We start from the raw sequence: 26,596 nt of genomic DNA on the forward strand, positions 1-26,596 counted from the left end.
ATGCCACGGGGACCCCCTCATTCCAGAGTTTAAGCAGGTTGAGGTGGTAAATCTGTAGTGCCCCACCCCTGTCCATTCGCTTCACCTTGTAGTCGACGTCCCCGACTCGCTGTGTGACCTCAAAGGGTCCTTGCCACTTGGTGACCAATTTGGAGCTCGATGTGGGCAACAGTACGAGTACTTTATCTCCCTGTGCGAACTCTCTAAGGCGCGTACCCTTGTTGTACAGGCGGGCTTGCTGTTCTTGGGCCTGCCGCAAATTCTCCTGGGTTAGGTGGGTGAGGGTGTGGAGTTTTGCGCGCAGGTCCATAATGTATTGAATTTCATTTTTGCTTTGTGAAGGTCCCTCCTCCCAATTTTCCCGCAGCACATCTAGAATGCCGCGTGGCTTACGCCCATGTAATAATTCGAACGGGGAGAACCCCGTGGAGGCTTGGGGGACCTCTCGCACTGAAAACAGCAAGGGCTTGAGCCACTTATCCCAATTACGTGCGTCCTCACTTACGAATTTTTTAATTATATTCTTGAGGGTGCGGTTGAACCGTTCCACTAAACCGGCCGTTTGTGGGTGATGCACGCTGGTGCGGATCGGCTTAATCCTCAATATCCCATACAGTTCGCGCAGTGTCCGTGACATAAACATGGTGCCTTGATCAGTCAGAATCTCTTTCGGGATTCCAACTCGGGAGATAACGCGGAAGAGCGCCTCTGCAATACTGCGTGCTGAGATATTGCGCAGAGGCACTGCTTCCGGGTATCGCGTTGCATAGTCCACCAGAACTAATATAAAGCGGTACCCTCGTGTCGACCGATCTAATGGCCCGACGAGATCCATCCCAACTCTTTCAAACAGGGTCTCGATTAATGGTAGAGGGCGCAAAGGCGCTTTTGGAATGGCCGCTGGATTTACTAACTGGCATTCGCGGCACGCCGTACACCACCTACGAACGTCGCCGCGAATCCCCGGCCAATAGAATCGGGCCATTATTCGGGCCAGTGTCTTATCCTGCCCTAGGTGTCCAGCCATGGGATTAAAGTGAGCTGCCTGGAACACCAATTCCCGGCAGCTCTTTGGAATTAAAAGCTGCGTGAATTGCTCTTTCGTCTGAGTGTCCTGTGTCACTCGGTATAATCTATCCTTCATAATAGAGAAATAGGGGAAGGACGGGGTGGCGTTTGGCGGGAGCGTTTGGCCATCGATTACTCTCACTTGGTCAAACGCATGCCGCAGAGTCTCGTCTCGCGACTGTTCTAACGGGAAATCTGCGAGGGATTCCCTGAGAGAGAGAGGAGGAGCCGGTGGCTCCTCACTCTGATGTGGAGATGACATAGACGGCTCTGTGACAGCTGCTCCCGCCAAGGCGACACCGGGACCTCCCCCTGCTGACATATGGCAGGACCCACTCTCCACTAAACGGCTCATCAACTCCCCGAATCCCAGCCAATCAGTCCCCCAAATTATCGAGTGGGTGAGGCGAGGATTAACCGCCACCTTTACTATGCATTTTTCCCCTCGGAAAAAAATGTGGACCAACACCAAAGGGTAGCTGTGAACATCCCTGTGCACACACAACACCTTCACCCCTGTGCTCCCCCCAATGCCTCGTTTTGCACCAGGCTTTGGTGAATTGAGGTTTGATTACAACCGGAATCCACCAATGCCTGATATGTATCCCCTTGAATACTCACCGGTATGCGATACGCTCCAGCCCAATCGAGGGCGGCCTCTGGCGCATCGGGGATCCGGACCACCGTGCCCACCTCCATTGCCGTGCACTGCTGTTGGAGGTGGCCCGTCTCCCCGCAGCGCCAGCAAACCGGCCCGGGCTTCCTTTCTGCACCGGTGTTCTGGGGCTCACTCACCTGAGGGGGGGAGAGACAGACACAGAAGGGAGAAACGGGAGGTCACCGCGGGTGCGGCGGGCTGGCTGGGGTGGTGCCAGCCCCCGCCTCCGCGGTGGGGGAATGGGGTGAGGATGGGACACAGGAGGAGGGGGAGAGAGAGAAGAGGCTGTCTGCTGTCCTGCCGCCGGAACAGCCGCCAAATGGTCCTCCGCCAGCTCGATGGCCTGATCCAGCAACGCCGGGCGGTGGCACTGGACCCACTCTGCGGTTCCTGTTGGCAAGCGCGCGATAAACTGCTCCAGTACCACCTGGTCGACGATCCCCTCGGCGTCGCGGTTGTCGGCCCTCAGCCACCGCCAGCAGGCGTCTCGGAGTTGCTGGCCAAACGCAAACGGCCGGCTGACTTCCTCCAAGCGCAGAGTGCAGAAGTGCTGGTGCTGCTGTTCAGGAGTGCGCCCCACACGCTGGAGGATGGCCCGGCGAAGGTCCGCGTAGGCCGGTCGGCGGGGAGCTGTAGCGCGGCCAGCTGCGCCTCTCCCGTTAGCAGGGGGAGGAGGCGCGCCACGCACTGATCCATCGGCCACCCCGAGGTCTCCGCGACTTGCTCAAAGAGCATGATGAAAGCCTCGGGGTCATCCTGCGGGCCCATCTTGGTCAGGGTGAGGGGGGACGGGCCCGCGGTGGAAGCGTTGGTAGTCTTCGCCAACGCGAGGAGGTGCCGGAACGCCTGTCGATCCTCTTGCTGGGCCAACACCAGGGCCTCGAAGCGCTGCTCCTGCTCCTTACAGAGCGTGACTAGCGCCTGGTGCTGGCTTTGCTGGGCCGTGGCGAGGGCATGGACCAGGTCGGCGAACGGGTAAGACTCCATGGGGCGGTTCGGCGTCTGTGCTCCAGGTTTCAGCACCATTGTAGCGGTTCGTGTGGAAGGGTGGAGCACAGAAGACGGCAGGACAGAGATCAGGTTCAGAACTAGGGATTTTATTGCCACACTTTTCAGTCTAACAATCTTTAAACCAAACAGAAACACACCCACGACTGGCGTCTGGTTCGGGGATGAGCCCCTCTGCTCTCGCTCTCCCTCCTTAAGTAGGGCGCGATCACTGGGAAGACACACAAACACAGGTTAATTGCTCTCAGGTGTAGTGGTTCTGCCACTTACCTTCCCTGACTCTGCCCTCCTGTCACAGACCGGCGCTTGACCATGCCCCCACTGCCACACATATGAATTGTGTTATCTATATATTTTATTTTATTACTATTTATTTATTTTTTTTTACCCAACAGATCAGAACCTTATAAGGTCCAAAGTCTGAATCTATTCTCTGGACATCACTGTGGAATTTCCACTATTTTAATTCCTCATCTCACACTTTTGGCATCCTAGGCAGGTGATTGTTAGTGTTTGGGCTAATAGTCAAATTACTTTTAGTTGTAGATGTGTTTTAGATGTGTTGTTTCATCTTCTTTTATCTCCAGTCAAAGTAAATAGAAAGCTATGTTAATTTTTTTTTTCCCTAATAGACTTTGCTTGTTGGTGTTTCTTAAACAAAAAGATAGGTGTGTGCAACCTGGTTGCGAAAATATGCGAGTAGCCGAGCAACCTTTGGTTATAATTTGACTGAAAAATCTATCAAGAATTTTATTAAGGATTCAGGTTGACATTAATTAAATAAGTTATCCACTTAATATTTTGGATTAACACTATTCAACTGTCATGATCCAGCCTGGAATGTCCAAATCTTGATCTGTGACTTTGAGCTCCACTCCGCATTTTTGCTGTCAGCCACTCTATATGAACACACCAAGGAGAATCACTCTATGCACATAAATATTCGCCATAAGTTTTGTTTGGTTCACATTCATGCTCTCGCTCTGTTCCCCGACTTGGATTACATTTTTTTTTTTGAATGACAACTTTGCCTGCTGTTTTTGGGACTAGTTGCTGTGACACTGATTCGGGACTCTGTTATTTTTCTGGCTGTTGGATTGCGTTTCTGGATTACGATTTTGCCTGCCATACTTGTGACTCTGATTTGGGACTCTGTTATTTTTTCTGGCACTTGGATCCCATTTTTTTTGCATTACAATTTTGCATGCCATTTTTGGGGACTTGTTGTTGTGATTCTGATTTGGAACACTGTTATTATTTTTTTGGCTCCGTTTTTCTCCCTGGGATTTTTATCATTAGTCACTCTGCCCTCACGCCATCTTCCTGGATTTCGCTGAGTGAGTTGTGGACTGTGCTGCTGTGCCTGCCTCCTGACTGCTCTGTTCACGAGCCCACTCTTCAGGTAGTCTTGTGTTCATTTTCTGTAGTTGCTTATTGGGTCCTATCTGTTTCTGTGGCCTCTGGGTCATGACTGAATTTATCCACCACACCATGGACGCAACAGACTACGTATGCAGGTTATGCATTTAAATCTGCATTGGCTAAGCAGGGCTCTGTTCTTAGATCTCATCAACAAGAGATTATAGCTGTTCGCCAGAGCATGTCCTCCCTCACTGATACCCTACAAAGACTTTTCTCACAGATGGAGAGCCTTCAGGCTTTGATCGTGGGCCGACCAGCACCAGCCCTAACTAGTTAACCAGCCGCTCTGGCCTTAAAAATGTGGCCATGATCAGATAGCTCATAGCTCAAATGTGGAAGTGATCAGATAGTTAATTGTAACAAGTGTAGTGTGAAATCCCATCTCATTCCCATCTCATTATCTCTAGCCGTTTTATCCTGTTCTACAGGGTCGCAGGCAAGCTGGAGCCTATCCCAGCTGACTACGGGCGAAAGGCGGGGTACACCCTGGACAAGTCGCCAGGTCATCACAGGGCTGACACATATGCCGCTTTTCCACTACCAACGCGGCTGAGTTGGGCTGAGCCGTGCCGTGCTGAGTTGGGCTGAGTCGAGCTGAGTGGGGCTGTTGGAGTTGCATTTCGACTACAACCGCGCTGAACCGTGCTGGCTGGAACACATTGGGTGGAGTTAGCGAAAGTGGGTGGCCGTCACATGATGTCATTAGGTGGCGCAAACAGTGACATCAGTGATCTTTTAAGCGGTAGTCTCACGACCCGGATAGTAAACAATAAACATGGAGGACATGGAGTCGTTAGTGTTGCTGGTCTTGGTGCTGTGGCTTGTTGTCACCGACAACGCCAACAGATACTGGCAAGAGCGTATAGATGAGGCGAGGCGCATAAGGCTTCAGAAATTCTCGTAATTCGTAATTCTTCTTCTTCCGGGTTTACGGTGTTTACAGACCCCAGTGTGCTCACGGGGCGTGTGTGGGCGTGTGAGGACACTCCTCCTCACCAATCAGTGCACAGGGGAGTGTCTCCTCACGCCCCTAGCCCCACTCGGCTCAGTTTGGCTCACTTCAGCCCCACTCCAAAACCGTGTGAGTTTTGGGTGCTAAGCAGGGCTGAAGCGAGCTGAGTCGTGCTGCTCTGAGGTAGTCGAAACGCGAGCCGTGTCGGGCTGAAGTGAGCTGAAGTGAGCTGAAAAAGGGTAGTGGAAAAGGGCCAATAGACACAGACAACCATTCACACTCACATTCACACCTACGGTCAATTTAGAGTCACCAGTTAACCTAACCTGCATGTCTTCGGACTGTGGGGGAAACCGGAGCACCCGGAGGAAACCCACGTGGACACGGGGAGAACATGCAAACTCCACACAGAAAGGCCCTCGCCAGCCACGGGGCTCGAACCCGGATCTTCTTGCTGTGAGGCGACAGCACTAGCCACTACACCACAGTGCCGCCCTGTAGTGTGAAATCTCATCTCATGTCATTATCTCTAGCCGCTTTATCCTTCTACAGGGTCGCAGGCAAGCTGGAGCCTATCCCAGCTGACTACGGGCGAAAGGCGGGGTACACCCTGGACAAGTCGCCAGGTCATCACAGGGCTGACACATAGACACAGACAACCATTCACACTCACATTCACACCTACGGTCAATTTAGAGTCACCAGTTAACCTAACCTGCATGTCTTCGGACTGTGGGGGAAACCGGAGCACCCGGAGGAAACCCACGCGGACACAGGGAGAACATGCAAACTCCACACAGAAAGGCCCTCGCCAGCCACGGGGCTCGAACCCAGATCTTCTTGCTGTGAGGCGACAGCACTAGCCACTACACCACAGTGCCGCCCTGTAGTGTGAAATATAGAGTATAATTCAATGGCAACTGAAATACTTGCAAACATAGTTTAAAATAAGGCAGCATGGTGGTGTAGTGGTTAACACTGTCACCTTTCAGCAGGAAGGTTCTGGGTTTGAGCCCAGTGGCTGATGGGGGCCTCTCTGTGTGGAGTTTGCATGGTCTCCCCGTGTCTGCGTGGGTTTCCTCTGGGTAATCCGGTTTTCCCTACAGTCCAAAGACATGCAGGTTAGGCTAATCGGTGGCTCTAAATTGACTGTAGGTGTGAATGAGAGTGTGATTTGTTGTTTGTGTCTGTGTGTCAGCCCTGCGATGATCTGGCAACTTGTCCAAGGTGTACCCCACCTCTCGCCCATAGTCAGCTGGGATAGGCTCCAGCTTGCCCATGACCCTGCACAGGATAAGTGGTTACGGATGATGAATGGATAGCTGAAGGCTCTCCTGAATGAGAAGAAGAGAGTATTCAGATCAGGAAACAGAGAGGAATTGAGGAAGGTACAGAAGGAGCTGAGAAGAAAGATCAGGGAAGGCAAAGACTGCTACAGGAGGAGGATGGAGGATCAGCTGCAGCAGAGCAACGTGAGTGGAGTCTGGAGGGGCCTTAAAACCATCTCGGGGCTTAAGGAGTCCAATAGGCAGTTTGGAGGTGAGTTGCAATGGGCAAACGACCTGAACATCATCTTTAACAGATTTGATCAGGCACCGGCCCTCCCCCCAGATCAGCCCGCTATTACTGCTACTGTCTCTTCCTGGTCATTGTCACCCAGCTCACAGACCTCCTTCTCACCCTCTCAGCACCCCTCAACCATCATACCTCCAGCTCAGTGTTTCACACCTCCATATGTAACACCGAGCACTCAGCTGTGCTCTTCTTTGTCCTTCAACAGAGAATAAGTCAAGAGGATACTGAGTAAGATGAAGGCAAGAAAGGCTGAAGGTCCTGATGGCGTCAACCCCAGGCTCTTGAGGCATTGAGCTGACCAGCTGTGTGGAATAGTGCGGGACATTTTCAACTTGAGCCTGGAACAGGAAAGAGTGCTGGTTCTTTGGAAGACATCATGTGTAGTTCCGATACCAAAAACTGCACACCCCACTGATTTAAATGGATATAGACCAGTGGCGCTGACCTCTCACCTGATGAAGGCTCTGGAAAGACTTGTTCTGGCACATCTCCGCACACTGGTGGGGCCAGCTATGGATCCCCTGCAGTTTGCCAACCAGCCAGGCATCGGGGTGGAAGATGCAGTCATCTACCTGCTTCATAGATCTCTCTCTCATGAAAAGGCAGGAAGCACTGTTAGAATCATGTTCTTTGATCTATCCAGTGCTTTCAACACCATCCAGCCGACTCTTCTGAGGAGTAAGATGGAGAGTGCAAGGGTGGACCATCATCTTACCTTGTGGACTATGGACTATCTCACAAACAGACCACAGTATGTGAGACTGAAGGACTGTGTGTCAGACACCATTCTTTGCAGCACAGGGGCTCCACAGGGGACAGTCCTGGCCCCATTTCTGTTCACACTTTACACTGTGGACTTTAGATACGATACAACTAACTGCCATCTACAGAAGTTCTCTGATGACTCTCTGCTATTGTGGGCTATATCCTAGATGGCAATGATGGCGAGTACAGAGAACTGACAAGGAACTTTGTGGACTGGTGCCAATGGAACTCTCTCCAGATCAATACAAGTAAAACCAAGGAACTGGTGGTAGATTTCTGCAGGATGAGGTTCTCTTCACCTACCCCAGTGAACATTCAGGGAAAGGACATTGAGATCGTTAGGAGCTACAAGTACCTGGGTGTTCATCTGAACAATAAACTGGACTGGACTGATCACACACATGCCCTGTACAAGAAAGGCCAGAGCAGGGTCCACATCTGAACTCTTTTTATGACTCTGTGGTGGCATCAGCCATATTCTATGGAGTTGTCTTTTGGGAAAGCAGTATCACAACAGCAGAGAGGAAAAAACTGAACAAACTGATTAGGAAGGCAGGATCTGTCCTGGGCTGTGCACTGGACTCAGTAGATGTAGTGGGGGAGAGGAGGATGTTGGCCAAGTTGTCATCCTTAATGGCGAACACCTCCCATCCACTGCAGAAGACAGTAGCAGCACTGGGCAGCTCCTTCAGTAACCGGCTCCTCCATCTGCGGTCTGTTAAGGAGAGATATAGCAGCTCCTTCCTCCCTACTGCTGTGAGACTGTACAACCAGCACCTCACCAAGCACAGCACCAGTCACTCCTCACAATAATGAACAATACTGTCCAGATCACTTCTACATCCATTGAAACCCCTCTGAACATATACTGTGTGCACTGACTATCAGCATCAGTACTTTACAGCAAACTGCTAGCTACACATAGTTAAAATGGCTCTTGTGCAATATACCTACTTACTTGTGCAATACTACCTGGGTAATACTGGTAATAATATCTGTGCAATACTTACATGTGCAATACCACCTTTGTAATACACCTTATGTTAACTATTTCTTCAAACCTGTTAATTTATGCAAATTTGTTAATTTTTATCTCTAAATTTGTAGTTTATTTATTTATATATGTATGTATGTATGTATACTTTTTTGTATACTTAATACTCTCCTTCACTGCCTTATCTTTTTCTCTTTATATATTTTGCTGCTGTAACAATGTAAATTTCCCCTTGTGGGATAATAAAATCTTATCTTATCAATTTGGCCACATCTCCAAATAGATTTTACAGTACAACAGAACAGTGTGTGCATTCATAAATATTTTACAATTACCAAATTAACAACCACAACCTTTTTACTCAGATCTATTAGATTTTTAAAAAATATCCCATTGCATAGACGTATTCTTGCTGTAATTTATTATGTATATGGAAAAAGCCTGTCTTTAACAGTTCCTTACACTGACCATTGTTTTTTTTTTTTTTGCTAAAAAAGCACGCCTTTAATACATGCAATATAACACCACCAAAAAAAAAAAATGCAGAAATATTGCTATCACTTGGAGTGACAGAGTAATTAAGTTAATGTTGCTCTCAATGTGTTTTTTTTTTTTTGGTGTAATTTTTGACCATTCAGTGTTATATCATGATGTTCACTTGGAAGCCATGCTTGTATGCCATAGATAAGTCATGAACGAATGCACGCTTCCACAATCTAAAGAATCTGAATCATGCGTCACAAAGCAGAGATGAGCAAGTATATGTGCAAGCTTTAATTTTAACAAAAATGGAAAGTGCAAAACTCACACACAGTTTCAATTTAAATATATACACAGCTCAGGAAAACCACCTGCCCTTAAATTGGGTACCTGGAATGTGTGAACAATGTCAGCAGGTTTCTCTGATGACCTGGAGGAGATAAGCAATGCTCGCAAGACAGCAGTCATTGACATGGAACTGAGCAGACTGCAGATGGACATTGTAGCCCTGCAAGAGACCAGGCTTTCAGGATCAGTGAAGGAGATAGACTTTACCTTTTTCTGGCAGGGAAAACCAGCAGATGAGACCAGGGAGCACGGAGTTGGGTTTGCGGTTAGAAACAACCTGTTAGGATCCATCGTTCCTCCAACAGAGGGAACAGAGCAAATCTTGTCATTGCCTCTCAACACCCCAGCTGGACCAGCCAGACTAATCAGTGCTTGTGCTCCAACTTTGACATCCTCAGCAGAAGACAAGGACAGGTTCTGTGATTATCTCAGTACCACCATTAGCAGAATCCCTGAAAGAGAGCTACTGTTCATCCTAGGTGACTTTAACGCCAGAATGGGTGCTAACCAAGACTCCTGGCCCACATGTTTGGAAAGGTTTGGCACCGGGAAGACAAACGATAATGGTCAACAGGTGCTGGAGCTCTGCTGTCATCATGGTCTATGTGTCAGCAACACATTTTTCAATGCCAAGCCCCAACACAGAGTTTCCTGGAGACACCTGCGGTCCAAACACTGGCACCAACTTGACCTGATCCTCACAAGACGCTCCAGCCTACTGAGTGTCAAGCTGACACGAAGCTACCAGAGTGCTGACTGCGACTCTGACCATTCCCTGGTGCGTAGCAAGGTGAAACTGCGTGCAAAGAAATTGTACTGCATGTGAAAGGAGGGCAGACCTAGAATTGACACCACCAAGACGTGAGACCAGGGGAAAGTGGAGGATTTTGCAGGCGCACTAGAAGAATCTCTCCCTGGCCTGTCCAGTGCAACTCCCTGAGAAAGATGGGAGCACTTTCGAGATGCTGTGTACAATGCCACCAGGTTCACCTTTGGCAAGAAGACCAGCAAGTTGGCTGATTGGTTTGAGGCTCACTCTGTAGAAATGATACCAGTCATCGAGGAGAAGAGCTCTGGCAGCATACAAAGCCTGTCCTGGTGAATGTAACCTGCAGGTCCTCTGGGCTGCAGGCAGCAAAGTCCAGCAGAGCACCAGGCGTTGTGCCAACGACTATTGGCTTCAGTTGTACACCCAGATACAAACCGCAGCTTACATGGGCAACATCAAGGCAATGTACGATGGTATCAAACAGGCACTGGGGCCAACACAGAAGAAAACTGCACCTCTCAAGTCTGCAATGGGTGATGTAATCGAGGACCGGGCAAAACAGATGGAGCCCTGGGTAGAGCACTACTCCGAGCTGTACACCAGAGAAAACATAGTTGCTGAAGATGCCCTGAATGTCATTGAGTGCTTTCCCGAGTTGGAAGAGCTTGACAGAGAACCAACTCTTGAAGAACTTGGCGAAGCCCTGGACTCCACTGCCTCCAGCAAAGCTCCTTGGAAAGATGGAATACCAGCTGACATCTTGAAATGCTGCAAAGGAAACCCTCATTACTGAGCTGCACAAAATCCTCTGCCTTTGTTGGAGAGAAGGTGCTGTTCCACAAAACATGAGGGATGCCAACCTTGTCACATTGTACAAAAACAAAGGTGACAGGAGTGACTGCAATAACTACCATGGTACCTCCATCCTCAACATTGTCGGGAAGGTCTTTGCTTGGGTTGTACTGAAGAGGCTCCAAGTTCTTGCAGAAAGAATCTACCCAGAATCACAGTGCAGTTTCTGAGCCAACAGATCCACCATTGACATGATCTTCTCCATCAGACAGTTGCAGGAGAAATGCAGAGAGCAAAGGCAGCCACTCTTCATAGCCTTTATTGATCTCACAAAGGCTTTTGACCTAGTCAGCAGGGATGGCCTCTTCAGGATCCTCCCCAAGATTGGCTGTCCACCCAGGCTGCTTAGCATCAAGTCTTTTCATGAAGACATGAAGGGTACAGCAGTCTTTGATGGCTCAACTTCAGACGCCTGTAACATCCAGAGTGGAGTGAAACAGGGCTGTGTGCTTGTACCCACCCTTTTCAGGATCTTCTTCTCTGTACTGCTGATCCATGCTTTTGTTTCTGCAACAGAAGGCATCTACCTCCGGACCAGATCGGATGGAAAGCTCTTCAACCTCTCCAGGCTAAGAGCACTGACCAAAGTCCAGCTGAAATGCTTGCGTGACTTCCTCTTTGCAGATGATGCAGCAGTCACTGCCCACTCAGCTGATAACCTTCAGCAGCTCATGAACTGCTTCAGCAAAGCATGTTGAGACTCCGGGCTCACCATTAGCCTAAAGAAAACTCAGGTTGTGGCTCAGGATGCTGAACTACTGCCCACCATCAATATCTCTGATCACGAACTGGAAGTTGTCCATGACTTTACTTACCTCGGCTCCACAATCTCGGACTCCCTCTTGCTCAACAGTGAGTTCAACAAGCGGATTGACAAGGCACTATATCCAGACTGACAAAGAGAGCATGGAACAACAACATGATGACCGAGCACATCAAGATCCATATCGACAGTGCATGCATTGTGAGCACGCTCCTTTATGGCAGTAAGTCCTGGACTCTGCGCGCATGGCAGGAGCAAAAACTGAACATCTTCCACATGTGCTGCTTACAACGCATCTTGAAGATCACCTGGCAGGTCAACATCACACACAGTGCTGTACTAGAGAGAGACGGAATCCCCAGCATGTTCACACTGCTGAAGCAGGGACGCATGTGCTGGCTTGGCCACATCGTGTATATGGACGATGGTCAGATCCCCAAGGATCTCCTGTATGGCGAGTTAGTGCAGGGAAAATGCTCCACAGGTAGACCACAGCTGCGTTACAAGGACACCTGCAAGAGGGACATCAAGGCCTTGGGCATCAACCTAAACACCTGGGATGCAGCAGCCTCAGAACAACCAGTCTGGAGACAGACTGTCCAGAAAGGCCTCTCCACATTTGAAAAGATGCTTGCCCAAGAATCAAAGACAAAGAGACAGAGAAGGAAAGCCAGAGCCCAGTCTGACAGATCAGCGTCAGACTTCATGTGTGCTCTATGCGGGAGAGACTATCACTTCCGCATCGGCCTGTCCAGCCACACCTGGTGCTGTACCAGAATCAACGCCCAGAGCACAAATCCATAGTCTCCTGAGACTGAAGGATATATATAGTGCTCAGCGTAAATGAGTACACCCCCTTTGAAAAGTAACATTTTAAACAATGTCAATGAACACAAACAATTTCCAAAATGTTGAAAAGACAAAGTTTAATATACCAACTGTTTAACTTATAACGTGAAAGTAAGGTTAATAATATAACTAACTTAGATTACACATTTTTCAGTTTTACTCAAATTAGGATGGTGCAAAAATGAGTACACCCCACAACAAAAACTACTACATCTAGTACTTTGTATGGCCTCCATGATTTTTAATGATGGCACCAAGTCTTCTAGGCATGGAATGAACAAGTTGGCGACGTTTTGCAGCATTGATCTTTTTCCATTCTTCAACAATGACCTCTTTGAGGGACTGGATGCTGGATGGAGAGTGATGCTCAACTTTTCTCTTCAGAATTCCCCATAGGTGTTCGATTGGGTTCAGATCAGGAGACATACTTGGCCACTGAATCACTTTCACCCTGTTCTTCAGAAAGAAAGATGATGTGTGTTTAGTCATGTTGGAAAAGTGCACGACGACCAAGGGCACGGAGTGATGGTAGCATCTTCTCTTTCAGTATAGAGCAGTACATCTGTGAATTCATGATGCCATCAATGAAATGCAGCTCCCCGACACCAGCAGCACTCATGCAGCCCTACATAAGGACACTGCCACCACCATGTTTCACTGTAGGCACCATGCATTTTTCTTTGTATTCCTCACCTTTGCGATGCCATACAGTTTTGAAGCCATCAGTTCCAAAAACATTTATCTTGGTCTCATCACTCCAGAGTATAGAGTCCAAGTAGTCTTCATCTTTGTCAGCATGGGCCCTGGCAAACTCTAGGTGGGCTTTTTTGTGCCTAGGCTTTAGGAGAGGCTTCTTTCGTGGACAGCATCCATGCATGCCATTTCCTCTGCAGTGTATGCCGTATTATGTCACGGGAAATAGTCACCCCAGTTTGGCTTTCTACTTCTTTAGATAACTGCAGTGAACTTGCATGCCGATTTTCTTCAACCCTTCTCATCAGAAGATGCTCCTGTCAAGGTGTTAACTTCCATGGATGACCTGGATGTCTCTGTGAGATGGTTGCAGTTCCATCTTTATTAAATTTTTGTACCACTTTTGCTACAGTATCCTGACTGATAAGTAAAGCTTTGCTGATCTTCTTGTAGCCTTCACCTTTGTGGTGGAAAGAAATTATTTTCTTTGGGGAATTCTGAAGAGACAAGTTGAGCATCACTCTCCATCCAGCATCCAGTCACTAAAAGAGGTCATTGTTGAAGAATGGAAAAAGATTGATGTTGCAAAATGTCACCAACTTGTTCATTCCATGCCTAGAAGACTTGGTGCTGTCATTAAAAATCATGGAGGCCATACAAAGTACTAGATGTAGTAGTTGTTTTTGTGGGGTATACTCATTTTTGCACCACCCTTATTTGAGTAAAACTGAAAAAATGTGTAATCCAATTTTATATTATTAACCTTACTTTCCCGTTATAAGTTAAACAGACGTTATATTAAACTTTGTCTTGTCAACATTTTGGAAATTGTGTTCATTGAGATATTGAACACAAACAAGAGCAGCGGCTCTCAGAAATAAAGATGGGAAGAGGATCACCGATCCCCCTAATTCTGTGCCGACAAATAGTGGAGCAATATCAGAAAGCAGTTCGACAGTGTAAAATTGCAAAGAGTTTGAACATATCATCTACAGTGCATATCATCATCAAAAGATTCAGAGAATCTGGAAGAATCTCTGTGCGTAAGGGTCAAGGCCGGAAAACCATACTGGGTGCCCGTGATTTTCGGGCCCTTAGACGGCACTGCATCACATACAGGCATGCTTCTGTATTGGAAATCACAAAATGGGCTCAGGAATATTTCCAGAGAATATTATCTGTGAACACAATTTACCATGCCATCCGCCGTTGCCAGCTAAAACTCCATAGTTCAAAGAAGAAGCCATATCTAAACATGATCCAGAAGTGCAGACGTCTTCTCTGGGCCAAGGCTCATTTAAAATGGACTGTGGCAAAGTGGAAAACTGTTCTGTGGTCAGACAAATCAAAATTTGAAGTTCTTTATGGAAATCAGGGACGTCGTGTCATTCGGACTAAAGAGGAGAAGGACGACCCAAGTTATCAGTGCTCTGTTCAGAAGCCTGCATCTCTGATGGTATGGGGTTGCATTAGTGTGTGTGGCATGGGCAGCTTACACATCTGGAAAGACACCATCAATGCTGAAAGGTATATCCAGGTTCTTGAGCAACATCTCTTTCAGGGAAGACCTTGCATTTTCCAACATGACAATGCCAAAGCACATACTGCATCAATTACAGCATCATGCCTGCGTAGAAGAAGGGTCCGGGTACTGAACTGGCCAGCCTGCAGTCCAGATCTTTCACCCATACAAAACATTTGGCGCATCATAAAATGGAAGATACGACAAAAAAGACCCAAGACAGTTGAGCACCTAGAATCCTACATTAGACAAGAACGGGTTAACATTCCTATCCCTAAACTTGAGCAGCTTGTCTCCTCAGTCCCCAGACGTTTACAGACTGTTGTAAAGAGAAAAGGGGATGTCTCACAGTGGTAAACATGGCCTTGTCCCAACTTTTTTGAGATGTGTTGTTGTCATGAAATTTAAAATCACCTAATTTTTCTCTTTAAATGATACATTTTCTCAGTTTAAACATTTGATATGTCAGCTATGTTCTATTCTGAATAAAATATGGAATTTTGAAACTTCCACATCATTGCATTCCGTTTTTATTTACAATTTGTACTTTGTCCCAACTTTTTTGGAATCGGGGTTTTTATATATATATATATATATATATATATATATATATATATATATATATATATATATATTAATATTGTGTGTGTGTGTGTGTATGTATATATATATATATATATATATATATATATATATATATATATATATGTGTATGTATGTGTATATATGTGTGTGTGTGTATATATATATATATATATATATATATATATATATATATATATATATATATATATATATACACACTAGTGCATCTCAAAAAATTAGAATACCATGAAAAAGTTCCTTTTTTTCCATAATTTGATTCAAAAAGGTAAACTTTCATATATTCTTTATTCATTACATGTAAAGTGAAATATTTAAAGCCTTTTTTGTTTTAATTTTGATGATTATGGCTTATAGCTCATGAAAATCAGAAATCCAGTATCTCAAATTATTAGAATATTCCCTAAGATCAATCAAAAAAAGGATTTACAATACAGAAATGTCCAACTTCTGAAAATTATATTCATTTATACACTCGATACTTGGTTGGGGCTCCTTTATCATGAATTACTGTATCAATGCGGTGTGGCATGGAGGTGATCAGTCTGTGGCACTACTGAGGTGTTATTGAAGCCCAGGTTGCTTTGATAGCGGCCTTCAGCGTATCTGTATTTTTGGGTCGGGTGTTTCTCATCTTCCTCTTGACAATACCCCATAGATTCTCTATGGGGTTTAGGTCAGGCAAATTGGCTGGCCAATCAAACACAGTAATATCATGGTCAGCAAACCATTTGGTAGTAGTTTTGGCACTGTGGGTATGTGCTAAGTCCTGCTGGAAAAGGAAATCAGCATCTCCAAAAAGCTCGTCAGCAGATGGAAGCATGAAGTGCTCTAAAAGCTTCTGGTAGATGGCTGTGTTGACTTTGGACTTGATAAAATACAGTGGACCAACACCAGCAGATGACATGGCACCCCAAATCATCACAGACTGTGGAAACTTCACACTGGGCTTCAAACACCTTGGATTCTGTGCCTCTCCACTCTTCCTCCAAACTCTAGAACCATGATTTTCAAATTAAATGCAAAATGTACTTTCATCTGAAAAGAGGACTTTGGACCACTGAGCAACAGTCCATTTCTTTCTCTCCTTAGCACAGATAAGACACTTCTGACATTGTCTCTGGCTCAGGAGTAGCTTGATATTAGGAATGCGAAAGTTGTATCCCCTTTCTTGAAGATGTCTGTTCGTGATGGGTCTTGATACACTGACACCAGCCTCAGTCCACTCCTTGTGAAGCTCTCCCAAGTTCTTGAATCAACTTTTCTTGACAATCCTCTCAAGACTGTGGCCATCCCTGTTGCTTGTGCACCTTTTCCAGCCACCCTTTTCAGCAATGACCTTTTGTGGCTTACCCTCCTTGTGGAGGGCATCAGTGATCATCTTCTGGACAACAGTCAAGTCAGCAGTCTTCCCCATGATTGTGGTTGTGTGTACTGAACTAGACCGAGAGATACACTGTGTTCATACTGTTTTACTCAAACTCGAAATGAAATATTCTAATATTTTGAGATGTTTTTGTACTGTATGCCATACTAATTAAAATTAAAATAGAAAAATGCTTGAAACATTTTAGTTTATGTGTAATGAGTCTATAATATATAACATTTTCACTTTCTTAAATAACTGATGGAAAATATTGAACTTTTTCAGAATATTCTAATTTTTTGAGGTGCACTAGTATATATTATGAGCAGTGAATAAAAAACTTGCAGGCCTAGACTGTAACTCTGACTGCTTATCTTTTTCATGTTAGGTAATCTAAAATAGCTGTTATAAAATCTTCCTTCTTTGAAGTTGGTTTTGTGAGTTTATAAATGACAGACATTTTCTGTCCCTGAAAGAAATGCCTTGGGTGCAATAGGACAATAAGTTGTTTTCTAAGTGCCTTGTGTATCTCAGTAGGTACAATCAAAGAGAAGAATAAGAACTCTCTCTCTCTCTCTCTCTCTCTCTCTCTCTCTCTCTCTCACACACACACACACACACACACACACAGACACACACACACACACACACACACTAAATTGAAAACTTGTTGATAATAAAATGGAACAAGATATGTAATGAAAAATGCCTGTAGACATGCATTTTAATTATAAAGTGTGTGCTTTTCAGAAAACCCAGTGACAATGAGATGTCATGTGGTCTGGATGTAGGTGAAAGGGAGTTTGTGAGTGTAACAGTGAGGCTTATTTAGATTTAAGCCATTTCACTGCTTTCCTTGAGGCTGTCTTTAATAATAAGACACACAGATGAGGTCCATTGGGTCTTTAGACCCCATTACACAGAGAGAGAGAGCGAGCATGCCAGCTTGGGAATGGCTGTTGGGAGTTTTGTTCTACTATCTACTCCTTTTTGTTTGTAACTTTAAATTAATTGCTTTCATTCACTTGTAGTAACATCTGTAAGCTGCTTATGTATAAAACACCAGGTGCCATGTTCACAAAGGATCTTAAAACTAAAATTATCTCCTGCCTGGGAGATTTGCAATTCGAGATGATCTGCAAGTAACATCCACAGGTCATGTTTTACATCCAATAATAAATGCCCTTTCCATACTGCTATTAACAACTAAATGGTTGCAGATGATGACATTTTTCATAAGTGAACTGACAGTGCTTGGCTGATATAGAGTTACTTGTTGTTAAGGCAAACCAAAATTCATTGCCACAGGCCTATTGCAATAAAAGGAGAAATTATTGTTTCCATTAATTAATTTATTTTATTATTTATTTACCACACCAGCCAGTCACTGCTGATATTCAGCATGGCATCATCTGTTGGAATAGTGGTGACACCGCCCAGTATTAGCTCATTACTATAGACTTTGGTGAGATGAGGCAGGATGACATTCATGACAGCATAACCTCAAGAAACAAATTGACATGCTGTCACACTTGACTTATGCTGTTGCCAACTATTGAGTGAATTTTCAGAGTATTCCTGTAATAGGCAATTGAGAGTCAACAACATACATCCAGCATAGAGTCAAGCAGATACATGTTTAAAAAAAAAAGTTAAAAGTAAAGCAGACCTTCAACTTATTTTGAGCTAATATCATTTATCTTACATTTCACATTTATTTCAACAAGTATTTCATATGTACAGTACCCTCCAAAATTATTGACACCCCTTACAAAGATTAGTAAAAAGGATTAGAAAAAAATCCACCTTTTGGTGAAGTAGCTTAATCTCACACTGAAAAAGAAAAATCCAACTATTAATTGAAATTTATTCATAGAAAAACAAATCACTCCTCGAGAAATACTTATTTTCCACAAAAAGATGTGCCACAATTATTGGCACCCTAGAAATCATAGTGAACACAATGTAACTGAAGCCTGTTTCCCATTTAAATTATACATTTTTGAGTTGATTGGAGTGTGTAGGAACTTTCAAGGTGTAATCAGTGGGGAATATGAGGTGACACAGAGCTTTCTATACTGGATGTATGTTGTTTTCTCTCAATTGCCTATTACAGGATTACTCTGAAAATTCACTCGATAGTTGGCTCCAGCTTACAGTAAGTCAAGTGTGATAACGTCAGTTTGGTTTTTGAGGTTATGCTGTCTTTAATGTCATCCTGCCTCACCTCACCAAAATTCCCTTCATCATCCATCACCATGGAAAAGATAAGCGAACACAGAAACCAAATGAGGGAGAAGTGTGTTGACCTCTTTATGTCAGGGAATGGTTATAAAAAAAAAGCTACTTGCCTGAAAATGGCCATTTCATATCAAGTCAGGCATGGAGCCTGCTAGTGGTAACATGTAACCCAGTACAACCTCCTGCATGGATGGGTGGTCGACATCTAAACCGCCTCCCCCACTGGGTCCGTGTCAGTGAGGAGGGTGGCATGACACCCAGCAGGATAAAAAAACAATACCTGTAAAAGGATGGATGAGATCCACTCGAGCCAATGGCCATCACCAGATAGGGCGACCTCTGCTCCATAGTGAGCTCCAGAGGCTGGCAGGGCAGCCTCTGCTCCAGAGCCAGCTCCAGAGGCTGACGCAGCAGTTTCATTGGATGTGGCCTCCACTCCAGAGCCAGCTCCAGAGGCTGATGCACCGGTGGCAGAGGACGCAGCCTTCACTCAAGAACCAGCTCCAGATTCCAACAGGGACATCGTCGCCATGCTACCTGGCTTCAGCAGGGTGTGGTGGAAAAAGAAAAACTTTCACTCATTTGAATCCATGCAGAGAAAAAAAAAAGAATCTTTATTTTTGGTTTCTCAATGCAAAAGGAAGGCAGAACAAAGAAATGGTTCTGGGCGCGTGTGTCGCTCCCCTTTGTTGATGGCCTTTATATCCTTGTGGAACATTCTGTTAAAAACCATAACCCAATTGAAAGCAAGGATTTAAACTTTTACCATAGAAGGCATTGTCCTTTGTCAGCATATATGTTTCCTTTAGGTATTTTCCCTAATATTTAGTAGACCCAGGGGACCGACTGCCATTGGTGCCAATCTCTTCTTACACGTACTAACCATTTTACACACACACAGCGTCGTGTTCATGAACGGGTCATGAACCCCTAACACACACACACACACACACACACACACACACACACACACACACACACACACACACAGGGCTATACTAAAAATTCCATTACAGGGGACAAGTTCTTCACTCCACTCCTGGACTTCGAAGATGTCGTCACCCTGCCATCTGGCTTCAGCAGAGACAAGCTCTTAGCTCTGCTGCCTGGCTTCGAGGATGTCATTGCCCCACAGCTGGGCTTCAGCAAGGATGAGCCCATCACTCAGGCAAATTCTAGATTGGTTTCTGAGTCCATGTCCATGCCCATGTTGACACCAGGGTCCATGCCCATACTTATGCCCATGTCTGAGTCTACATCTCAACCCATGCCAAAGCCTCCGCCTGTGTCCTAACCCACATTCAAGGCCCAAACAGAACCCAAATGTCTGTCCAAGCCCATGTTCCAGTGTCATGTCCTTCCTGAACCAGAGTGGCGCACTAATGGCACTGCGTCCAGTGCCAGGTCCTTGTCCACAGGGCTGTCCAAGGAGGGTATTAGCTTCTGGAGGGAGCTATTTGGGGGGGGGGGGGGGGTCTGTCACATTAGCGTGCATCTGCACACATTCATGCCTGACACACCTTGAAATTTCACTCGCATGCATTTGCACTCTGAGCAGCACAATGCTTCACAATACTACTATTCTGCATTATTAATATTAGTATTACTATTTCATAATAGGCAGCACAGTGGTTAGCACCGTCACCTCACAGCAAGAAGGTTCTGGGTTCAAGCCCAGTGGCCGACGGGGGCCTTTCTGTATGGATTTTGCATGTTCTCCCCATGTCTGCATGGGTTTCTTCTGGGTGCTTCAGTTTTCCCCACAGTCGAAAGACATGCAGGTTAGGCTAATTGGAAACTCTAAAATTGACCATAGGTGTGAATGGTTGTTTGTCTCTATGTGTCAGCCCTGCGATGACCTGGTGACTTGTCCAGGGTGTACCCCACCTCTCGCCCATAGTCAGCTGGGATAGGCTCCAGCTTGCCCACAACCCTGCACAGGATAAGCAGTTATGGATAATGGATGGATGGATTATTTGGTAATACTATTATTAATACCAATAAACACAATACTACTGAGCACAATACTTCACAAAGTCTGTTAGATTGCAGCATCCTTATAAGCATGTGCTGATTTTGCTCTAATCTGGGACAGGTGCATGTAATTAGTCCTTAAGGTATGCACTGCTCAGAGTGCGAATGCGTGCGTTCACACCTGATGCACCTCAAACTTTCACTCATGCACATTCGCTCTCTGAGCAGTGTGTACCTTAAGGACTAATTACATGCACCTGTCCCAGATTAGAGCACAATCAGCACATGCTTACAAGGATGCTGCAATCTAACAGACTTTGTGAAGTATTGCACTCAGTGCTTAGTGTTTATCTTTAACAAGCCTTTGTTTGCTATAATGTCTTCCTGGTTTTCAACTCTAGTTTGTATTTTGCATTCTGCCTTTTGTCTCTGTCTTCTCCAGTCTGTTTGTGCCTCACATGACCCTTGCCTGTCTCCTCTTTCTGATTCTGCCTGATGATTTCGATTGTATGCCTGCTGATTGTTGTTTTTACAATCAGCTCTTCCTGCACTTATATCCGTCAACTGCAATTTACTGACATGTATATGGCAGTGCTTTGCCCCACCTGCCCCTCTGGACAAGCCACCACAGGACCTGTGCTTCGTCTTAGTTTAGTAATTATTTAATAAAATTTTGACTCAGCAGTTGAGTAAATGGGTTGTAAAAAGAAACATGCAGCTAAAAGCTTTTAGTGCCACTTAGGAGAACTCCTAGTGGTCAGAAACTTTTAATTTTTTAATTGTATTTATTTATTTTTTAAATACAGCTTTCATTCTTCTAAGCTGTTTGGAACTCTGTGTGGATCTATGAATAAACTAACTTTTTTTTTTCTCTGCAGCACTTCCGTGAACACCTTGATAAACTATATGCTCAGGGTATAGGGATGCTGGATATCGCTTTAACTGAGGCTTTTGAGCTTCTCAATAATGTGAGTAAAAAACACGTTTTCTCTGAAATTTACTATCCACTCATACTGGCACTGCTAATTGTATCAGTTTAAATTCATTTGTTTAGTTGAACAAATGTTTGTTGTATTTATCACAGTTTATCATATTGATATATACACATTTAAAACTACAGAAACATGGCATCAAAATTACATCAATTACAGAGGAAAATCCAATATTATGACAATATTATTTCATAATATTACTATGTAATATCCATCCATCCATGATCTATACCATCAGAGTCACAGGGGAAACTGGAGCCAATCCCAGCTAACTTTGGGTGAGGGATGAGGTACACCCTGAGAAGGTTGCCAGTCTATCACAGGGCTAACACACAGTGCGTTTACATGCACATAGAGAAAATCGAATTTCTGCCATTGCTCGACTGAAATCGAAGTTCAAAATGCCATGTATACACCTTAATTCGGCTGAAATTGAACCGAACTTGATTTCTCGGAATCGAGCTACACGACCTAGATTATGCGATTTCTGCCGAGCTACTTAGTGCATGTAAACCCTATTGAGCTACGTATTCGAGCTACTTACTTCAGCACTGCCCCTTCCGGAAGTGACGAGTGACGAGACGACAAGCGGGAAACACAACAGCCTCGGTCGGCATGACAACGGCATGAATCTTTTTCTTTTTGTGGCATTGTTTGCACTGTTAAAATTTAGCTCACTTACTGTATCACCAAATACATCTGTACAGCTGTTGCATAGCTGTGAATTGTGTACATAAACAAGTCACTGTATTTGTGTGTGTGTGTGTGTGTGTGTGTGTGTGTGTGTGTGTGTGTGTATAGATGTCCAACATCTGAAGAATGTCAATAAAAACAAAACAATTGAACTTCGTGTGTTTATTAAGACATAAGTTAAATTGTAAGCAAAAACTATATATATTTTTTGTAAGCAAAAAATGGACTTTAGAAAAATATACAATTGTGCAAAATAAGTTGTCTTACAAAACAGTGGTCTGCGCCGGACAGTTTGTAGCCATACAGTCTGTTAGAGCAAGCCTAACAGCTTGAACACGGAATTGCCAATGTTGCCAGATTGGGGGGTTTTAAGTGCTTTTTGGCGGATTTGAACATGTTTTGGGCTGGAATATGTCAGCAGTATCTGGCAACAGTATAGCTCTTCTTCATGACGACAACCGGAAGTGTACCAACACGATGGGGTGTGTAGCGCCACGTGTGGCTCGGGTGCACAATGCACCTTGCACAATAGCCCGATTTCACTTGTGCATGTAGGATTGGATTTCTCTGGCACCCCTGCTGGGACCCTTTGCTCAATTACCGACAGTAGCTCGATTTGGATGTGCATGTAAACGTACTGACAGAGATCAACAGCCAGTCACATTCACAACCTATGGGCAATTTAGAGTAGTCAGTTGACCTAATCTGCATGTCTTTGGACTGTGGCTGTGGGAAGAAACCGGAGACCCTAGAGGAAACCCAGGCAGGCATGGGGAAAACATGCAAACTCCACACAGAAAGGCCCCAGTTGGCCACGAGATTCAAATCCAGAACCTTCTTGCTGTGAGGCGACCATGCTAACCACCGCACCACCGTGCCACCCTATTACATAATATTATTAATTTTTGCAGAACTACTAACTTTATTTAGATATTTTAAAGCAAAAAAACCCACAATGATATAGGTGTTATTCCATGATCTAACTATTTCCATGATCAGCATGCCCATTATTAAAGGTGCAATGTGTAAGAATTGGCCACCTGGAAAATTCATATTCCAAAAACAAATTGCGGGCAGGATATCACCAGGAATTTGGGGTGTCTACCCCATCATAAGAAACAAGGAAATGCACAGTCCCTCCTCTCCCTTCCCCCTGAACCCACCACCACCACTAGGGTTGCCAACCGTCCCGATTTGCCCGGGACGTCCCGAATTTTAGGTGAATTTAATTTGTCCCGTGAGGAACAGCTCCCGTCCCGTATTCCAATCGCAGTCGCAGTTTTTGATGAAATATGGATCAAATATTTTGTCCAATAGTAGCAGACTGGTGATTGATGACACATTCTGAACAGGGATCTTTGATAGGCTACTGTGATAAGGCGCCAAAACTCATGCAAACGTTGCTGTGGGAGAGGGTTGTTGAGTTCAGTTCAGTCAGTGGTTCTCTGCTTGTGAACAAGTCAGTGAAAATGGATGAACCTGCTAAGAAAAAGAGGCTTTGCAGCTACAACAAAGAATGGGAATCAAAAAGGTCGTGGGTTAAAGCCACCACAGACGCTAGGAGAGCATTTTGTACATTATGCCGCCGAGAGATATCTATTGGCCATGGTGGCGAGCACGACTTATCCCGCCATGAAGACACAGACTCGCACAAAAGGGCTGTGCTATCGAAAGGAGCTAGCAACATCAGTACATTCTTCGCCGCATCTACTTCTGAAATCGACAAAATTTCTGCAAGCGAGGTAGCCTATGTGTATCACACCATCAAACACGGCCATAGCTATAACAGTGCATACTGTACAGTGAAATTAAATGGGACCTTATTTCAAGACTCGAGTGTTGCTAAGAAGATGCAATTGGGAAGAACCAAAGTGGAGATGATAACCATGAATGTCTTGGGACCAAGCACTGTGGGGAAAATAGTGTCTGACCTTTCTACAGATGATGGTGAGCCAATTTATTTTTCACTTGCTAGCGATGCCTCGAACAAGGGAAATAGGAAAATGTTTCCAGTATGTGTGAGGTATTTCTCCACGTCGGATGGTGTACAATCCAAGCTGTTGGATTTCTACGAAGACAGCGACGAAACTGCAAATGGAATACACCAGGCTCTTATTGCCTGCCTTGACACGTATGGGCTTAATGTTAAAAACATCACCGCGTATGCCGCCGACAATGCAAATGTGAACTTCGGAAAGCACCATTCTGTCTACAAATTGCTCAGCAGCGCAAACGATGGCATTCTAAAAGCTAACTGCCCTGCCCATGTCGCACACAACGCATGCAAGTATGCGAGCGATAAGCTGACAGTGGATATCGAGACCATCGTTTTGAAAATTTACAATCATTTCTCTCTGTCATCATCTCGGCGAGAGGAACTGCGGTCCTTTTTTGTTTTCACTGACACTGAGTGGCGGGAGATATTGCGTCATGTGTGCACTAGGTGGCTCAAATAGAATAACTATGACAATGGTTGGTTTAGGCCTAAAGCTTTTCAGAGTTTGAGAAATTTGAGAGACACTTGTAGGCCTAATGATTGTTTAAGTAATAGTCAAAACACAATACAGTTTTGCTCGTGCAGTATTAATTTACCAAAATTATACTGAAATTGGTAGGATTGTGGTCTGGATAAGGAAACGTTATGATTCCTGTCGTGGGGCAGTGCGGATAGGCCTGGGAAAAAAAGTCCTGCATTTGGGTTGAAAGTGTCCCTCTTTTGGGGTTCAGGGAGTTGGCAACCCTAACCACCACTCTCATAGAATTATCACACAATGGATATAGTGTAAAGCTATTTTTTTTAGTTGATCCTCTACTGGGTTCATCCAGTCTAACTTTACAGTCATCAGTTGTTAAAAAAAAGCCAACTACTAACTAACTAACTAACAAACGAACAAATAAACAGCAGGGCAATAATATGCAAAATTTGACCAAACTGCTAAAGCTCAGAGCCGGTCAAGATAACACTGCTATCTTATAATCTTCATGGATGGTGACAGCCTATAGTTTACATTATAGATTGCTTACCTCCGATTTTAGTCAAAAAAATATCCACAGCCAACACATGCATTAGTAGTGCATGAGACTGCTGTGGTTCACAACATAGCAGGTATATAACCGAACCTGCCTGATGCAGATTACATCCAAATTCACCTTGCTTCTTCTCAGTTGAATTGCTCATAGAGTGTTCATCGCAGTGCATATCACATGAAATGGCACAACTTGACCTTTCCAACAATGCTAATTGCTTGTCTGTGTGATGAAGTGTTATTGATAGATTTTGAAATTACAAACCCCATTTCCAGAAAAGTTGGAAAAGATTTTCAATAGTTTTACTGAGCACCTTAATTGTATTTTGGAAATGTAAATGAAGTTTGTTAGGACTTTGCTGGGATTCAAACCTGGTTCGCTGGTGTGATAATCCAGCAAACCCCCACTAGGCCACCAGGGGAATGACTGAAGTGCAGAGGCGTGAGGCGGAAGTAGAAAAGTATCAAAAAATTTATTTACAATATTTACAGTCCCAAAAAAATATAATCCAAAAAACGCTCAGAAGATGAAGGGAAAAATAAAATATCCAAAAGGTCAAAGTCAAATACAAAAGCCAAAAAACTAGAAAAGAAAAGGCAAAAATACCAACGCTCAGAAGATCCAAAAAACAGTAAATACAAAGTCCAAAAAGCAAAGCAAAGTGCAAAACCAAAAAGACAAAGGCAAGGAACACAGAACAGAGGTAACTGGAGCTAAACATAACAGCACAAAGACTCCGTGACAAGAGGACTGAACTCAGGGGTATAAATACACAAACTAATTAAGGACAGGGCGGGGCAGGAAACAGGCAATAAGACAAAAACAAAACACAGAACACAGTGGTGACCTCTAGAGGCCCAAAACAAACATGACCAGAAAAGGAAATAACAGTGGCCTCTAGAGGCCAAAACAGTCCCAGTCCTAACAAAGTTAGAATTTGATGCCTGTAACACACTCAAAAAAAAAAGTTGGGACAGAGGCA

At 44.8% G+C, this 26,596-nt stretch overlaps 1 protein-coding gene across 1 annotated transcript in view; it reads left to right on the forward strand.

Annotated features, from left to right (window-relative positions):
• Nucleotides 1-26,596, forward strand: part of cacna2d3a (calcium channel, voltage-dependent, alpha 2/delta subunit 3a) — a 1,043,750-nt gene that overhangs the window by 697,577 nt on the left and 319,577 nt on the right. The window contains exon 10 of the mRNA XM_060931674.1: nucleotides 21,781-21,870. Within this exon, the coding sequence (XP_060787657.1) occupies nucleotides 21,781-21,870 (90 nt within the window). The remainder of the gene's footprint in view (nucleotides 1-21,780; nucleotides 21,871-26,596) is intronic.

The sequence above is a fragment of the Neoarius graeffei genome, chromosome 10, assembly GCF_027579695.1.
Source record: "Neoarius graeffei isolate fNeoGra1 chromosome 10, fNeoGra1.pri, whole genome shotgun sequence".
NCBI classification, from domain to species: domain Eukaryota; kingdom Metazoa; phylum Chordata; class Actinopteri; order Siluriformes; family Ariidae; genus Neoarius; species Neoarius graeffei.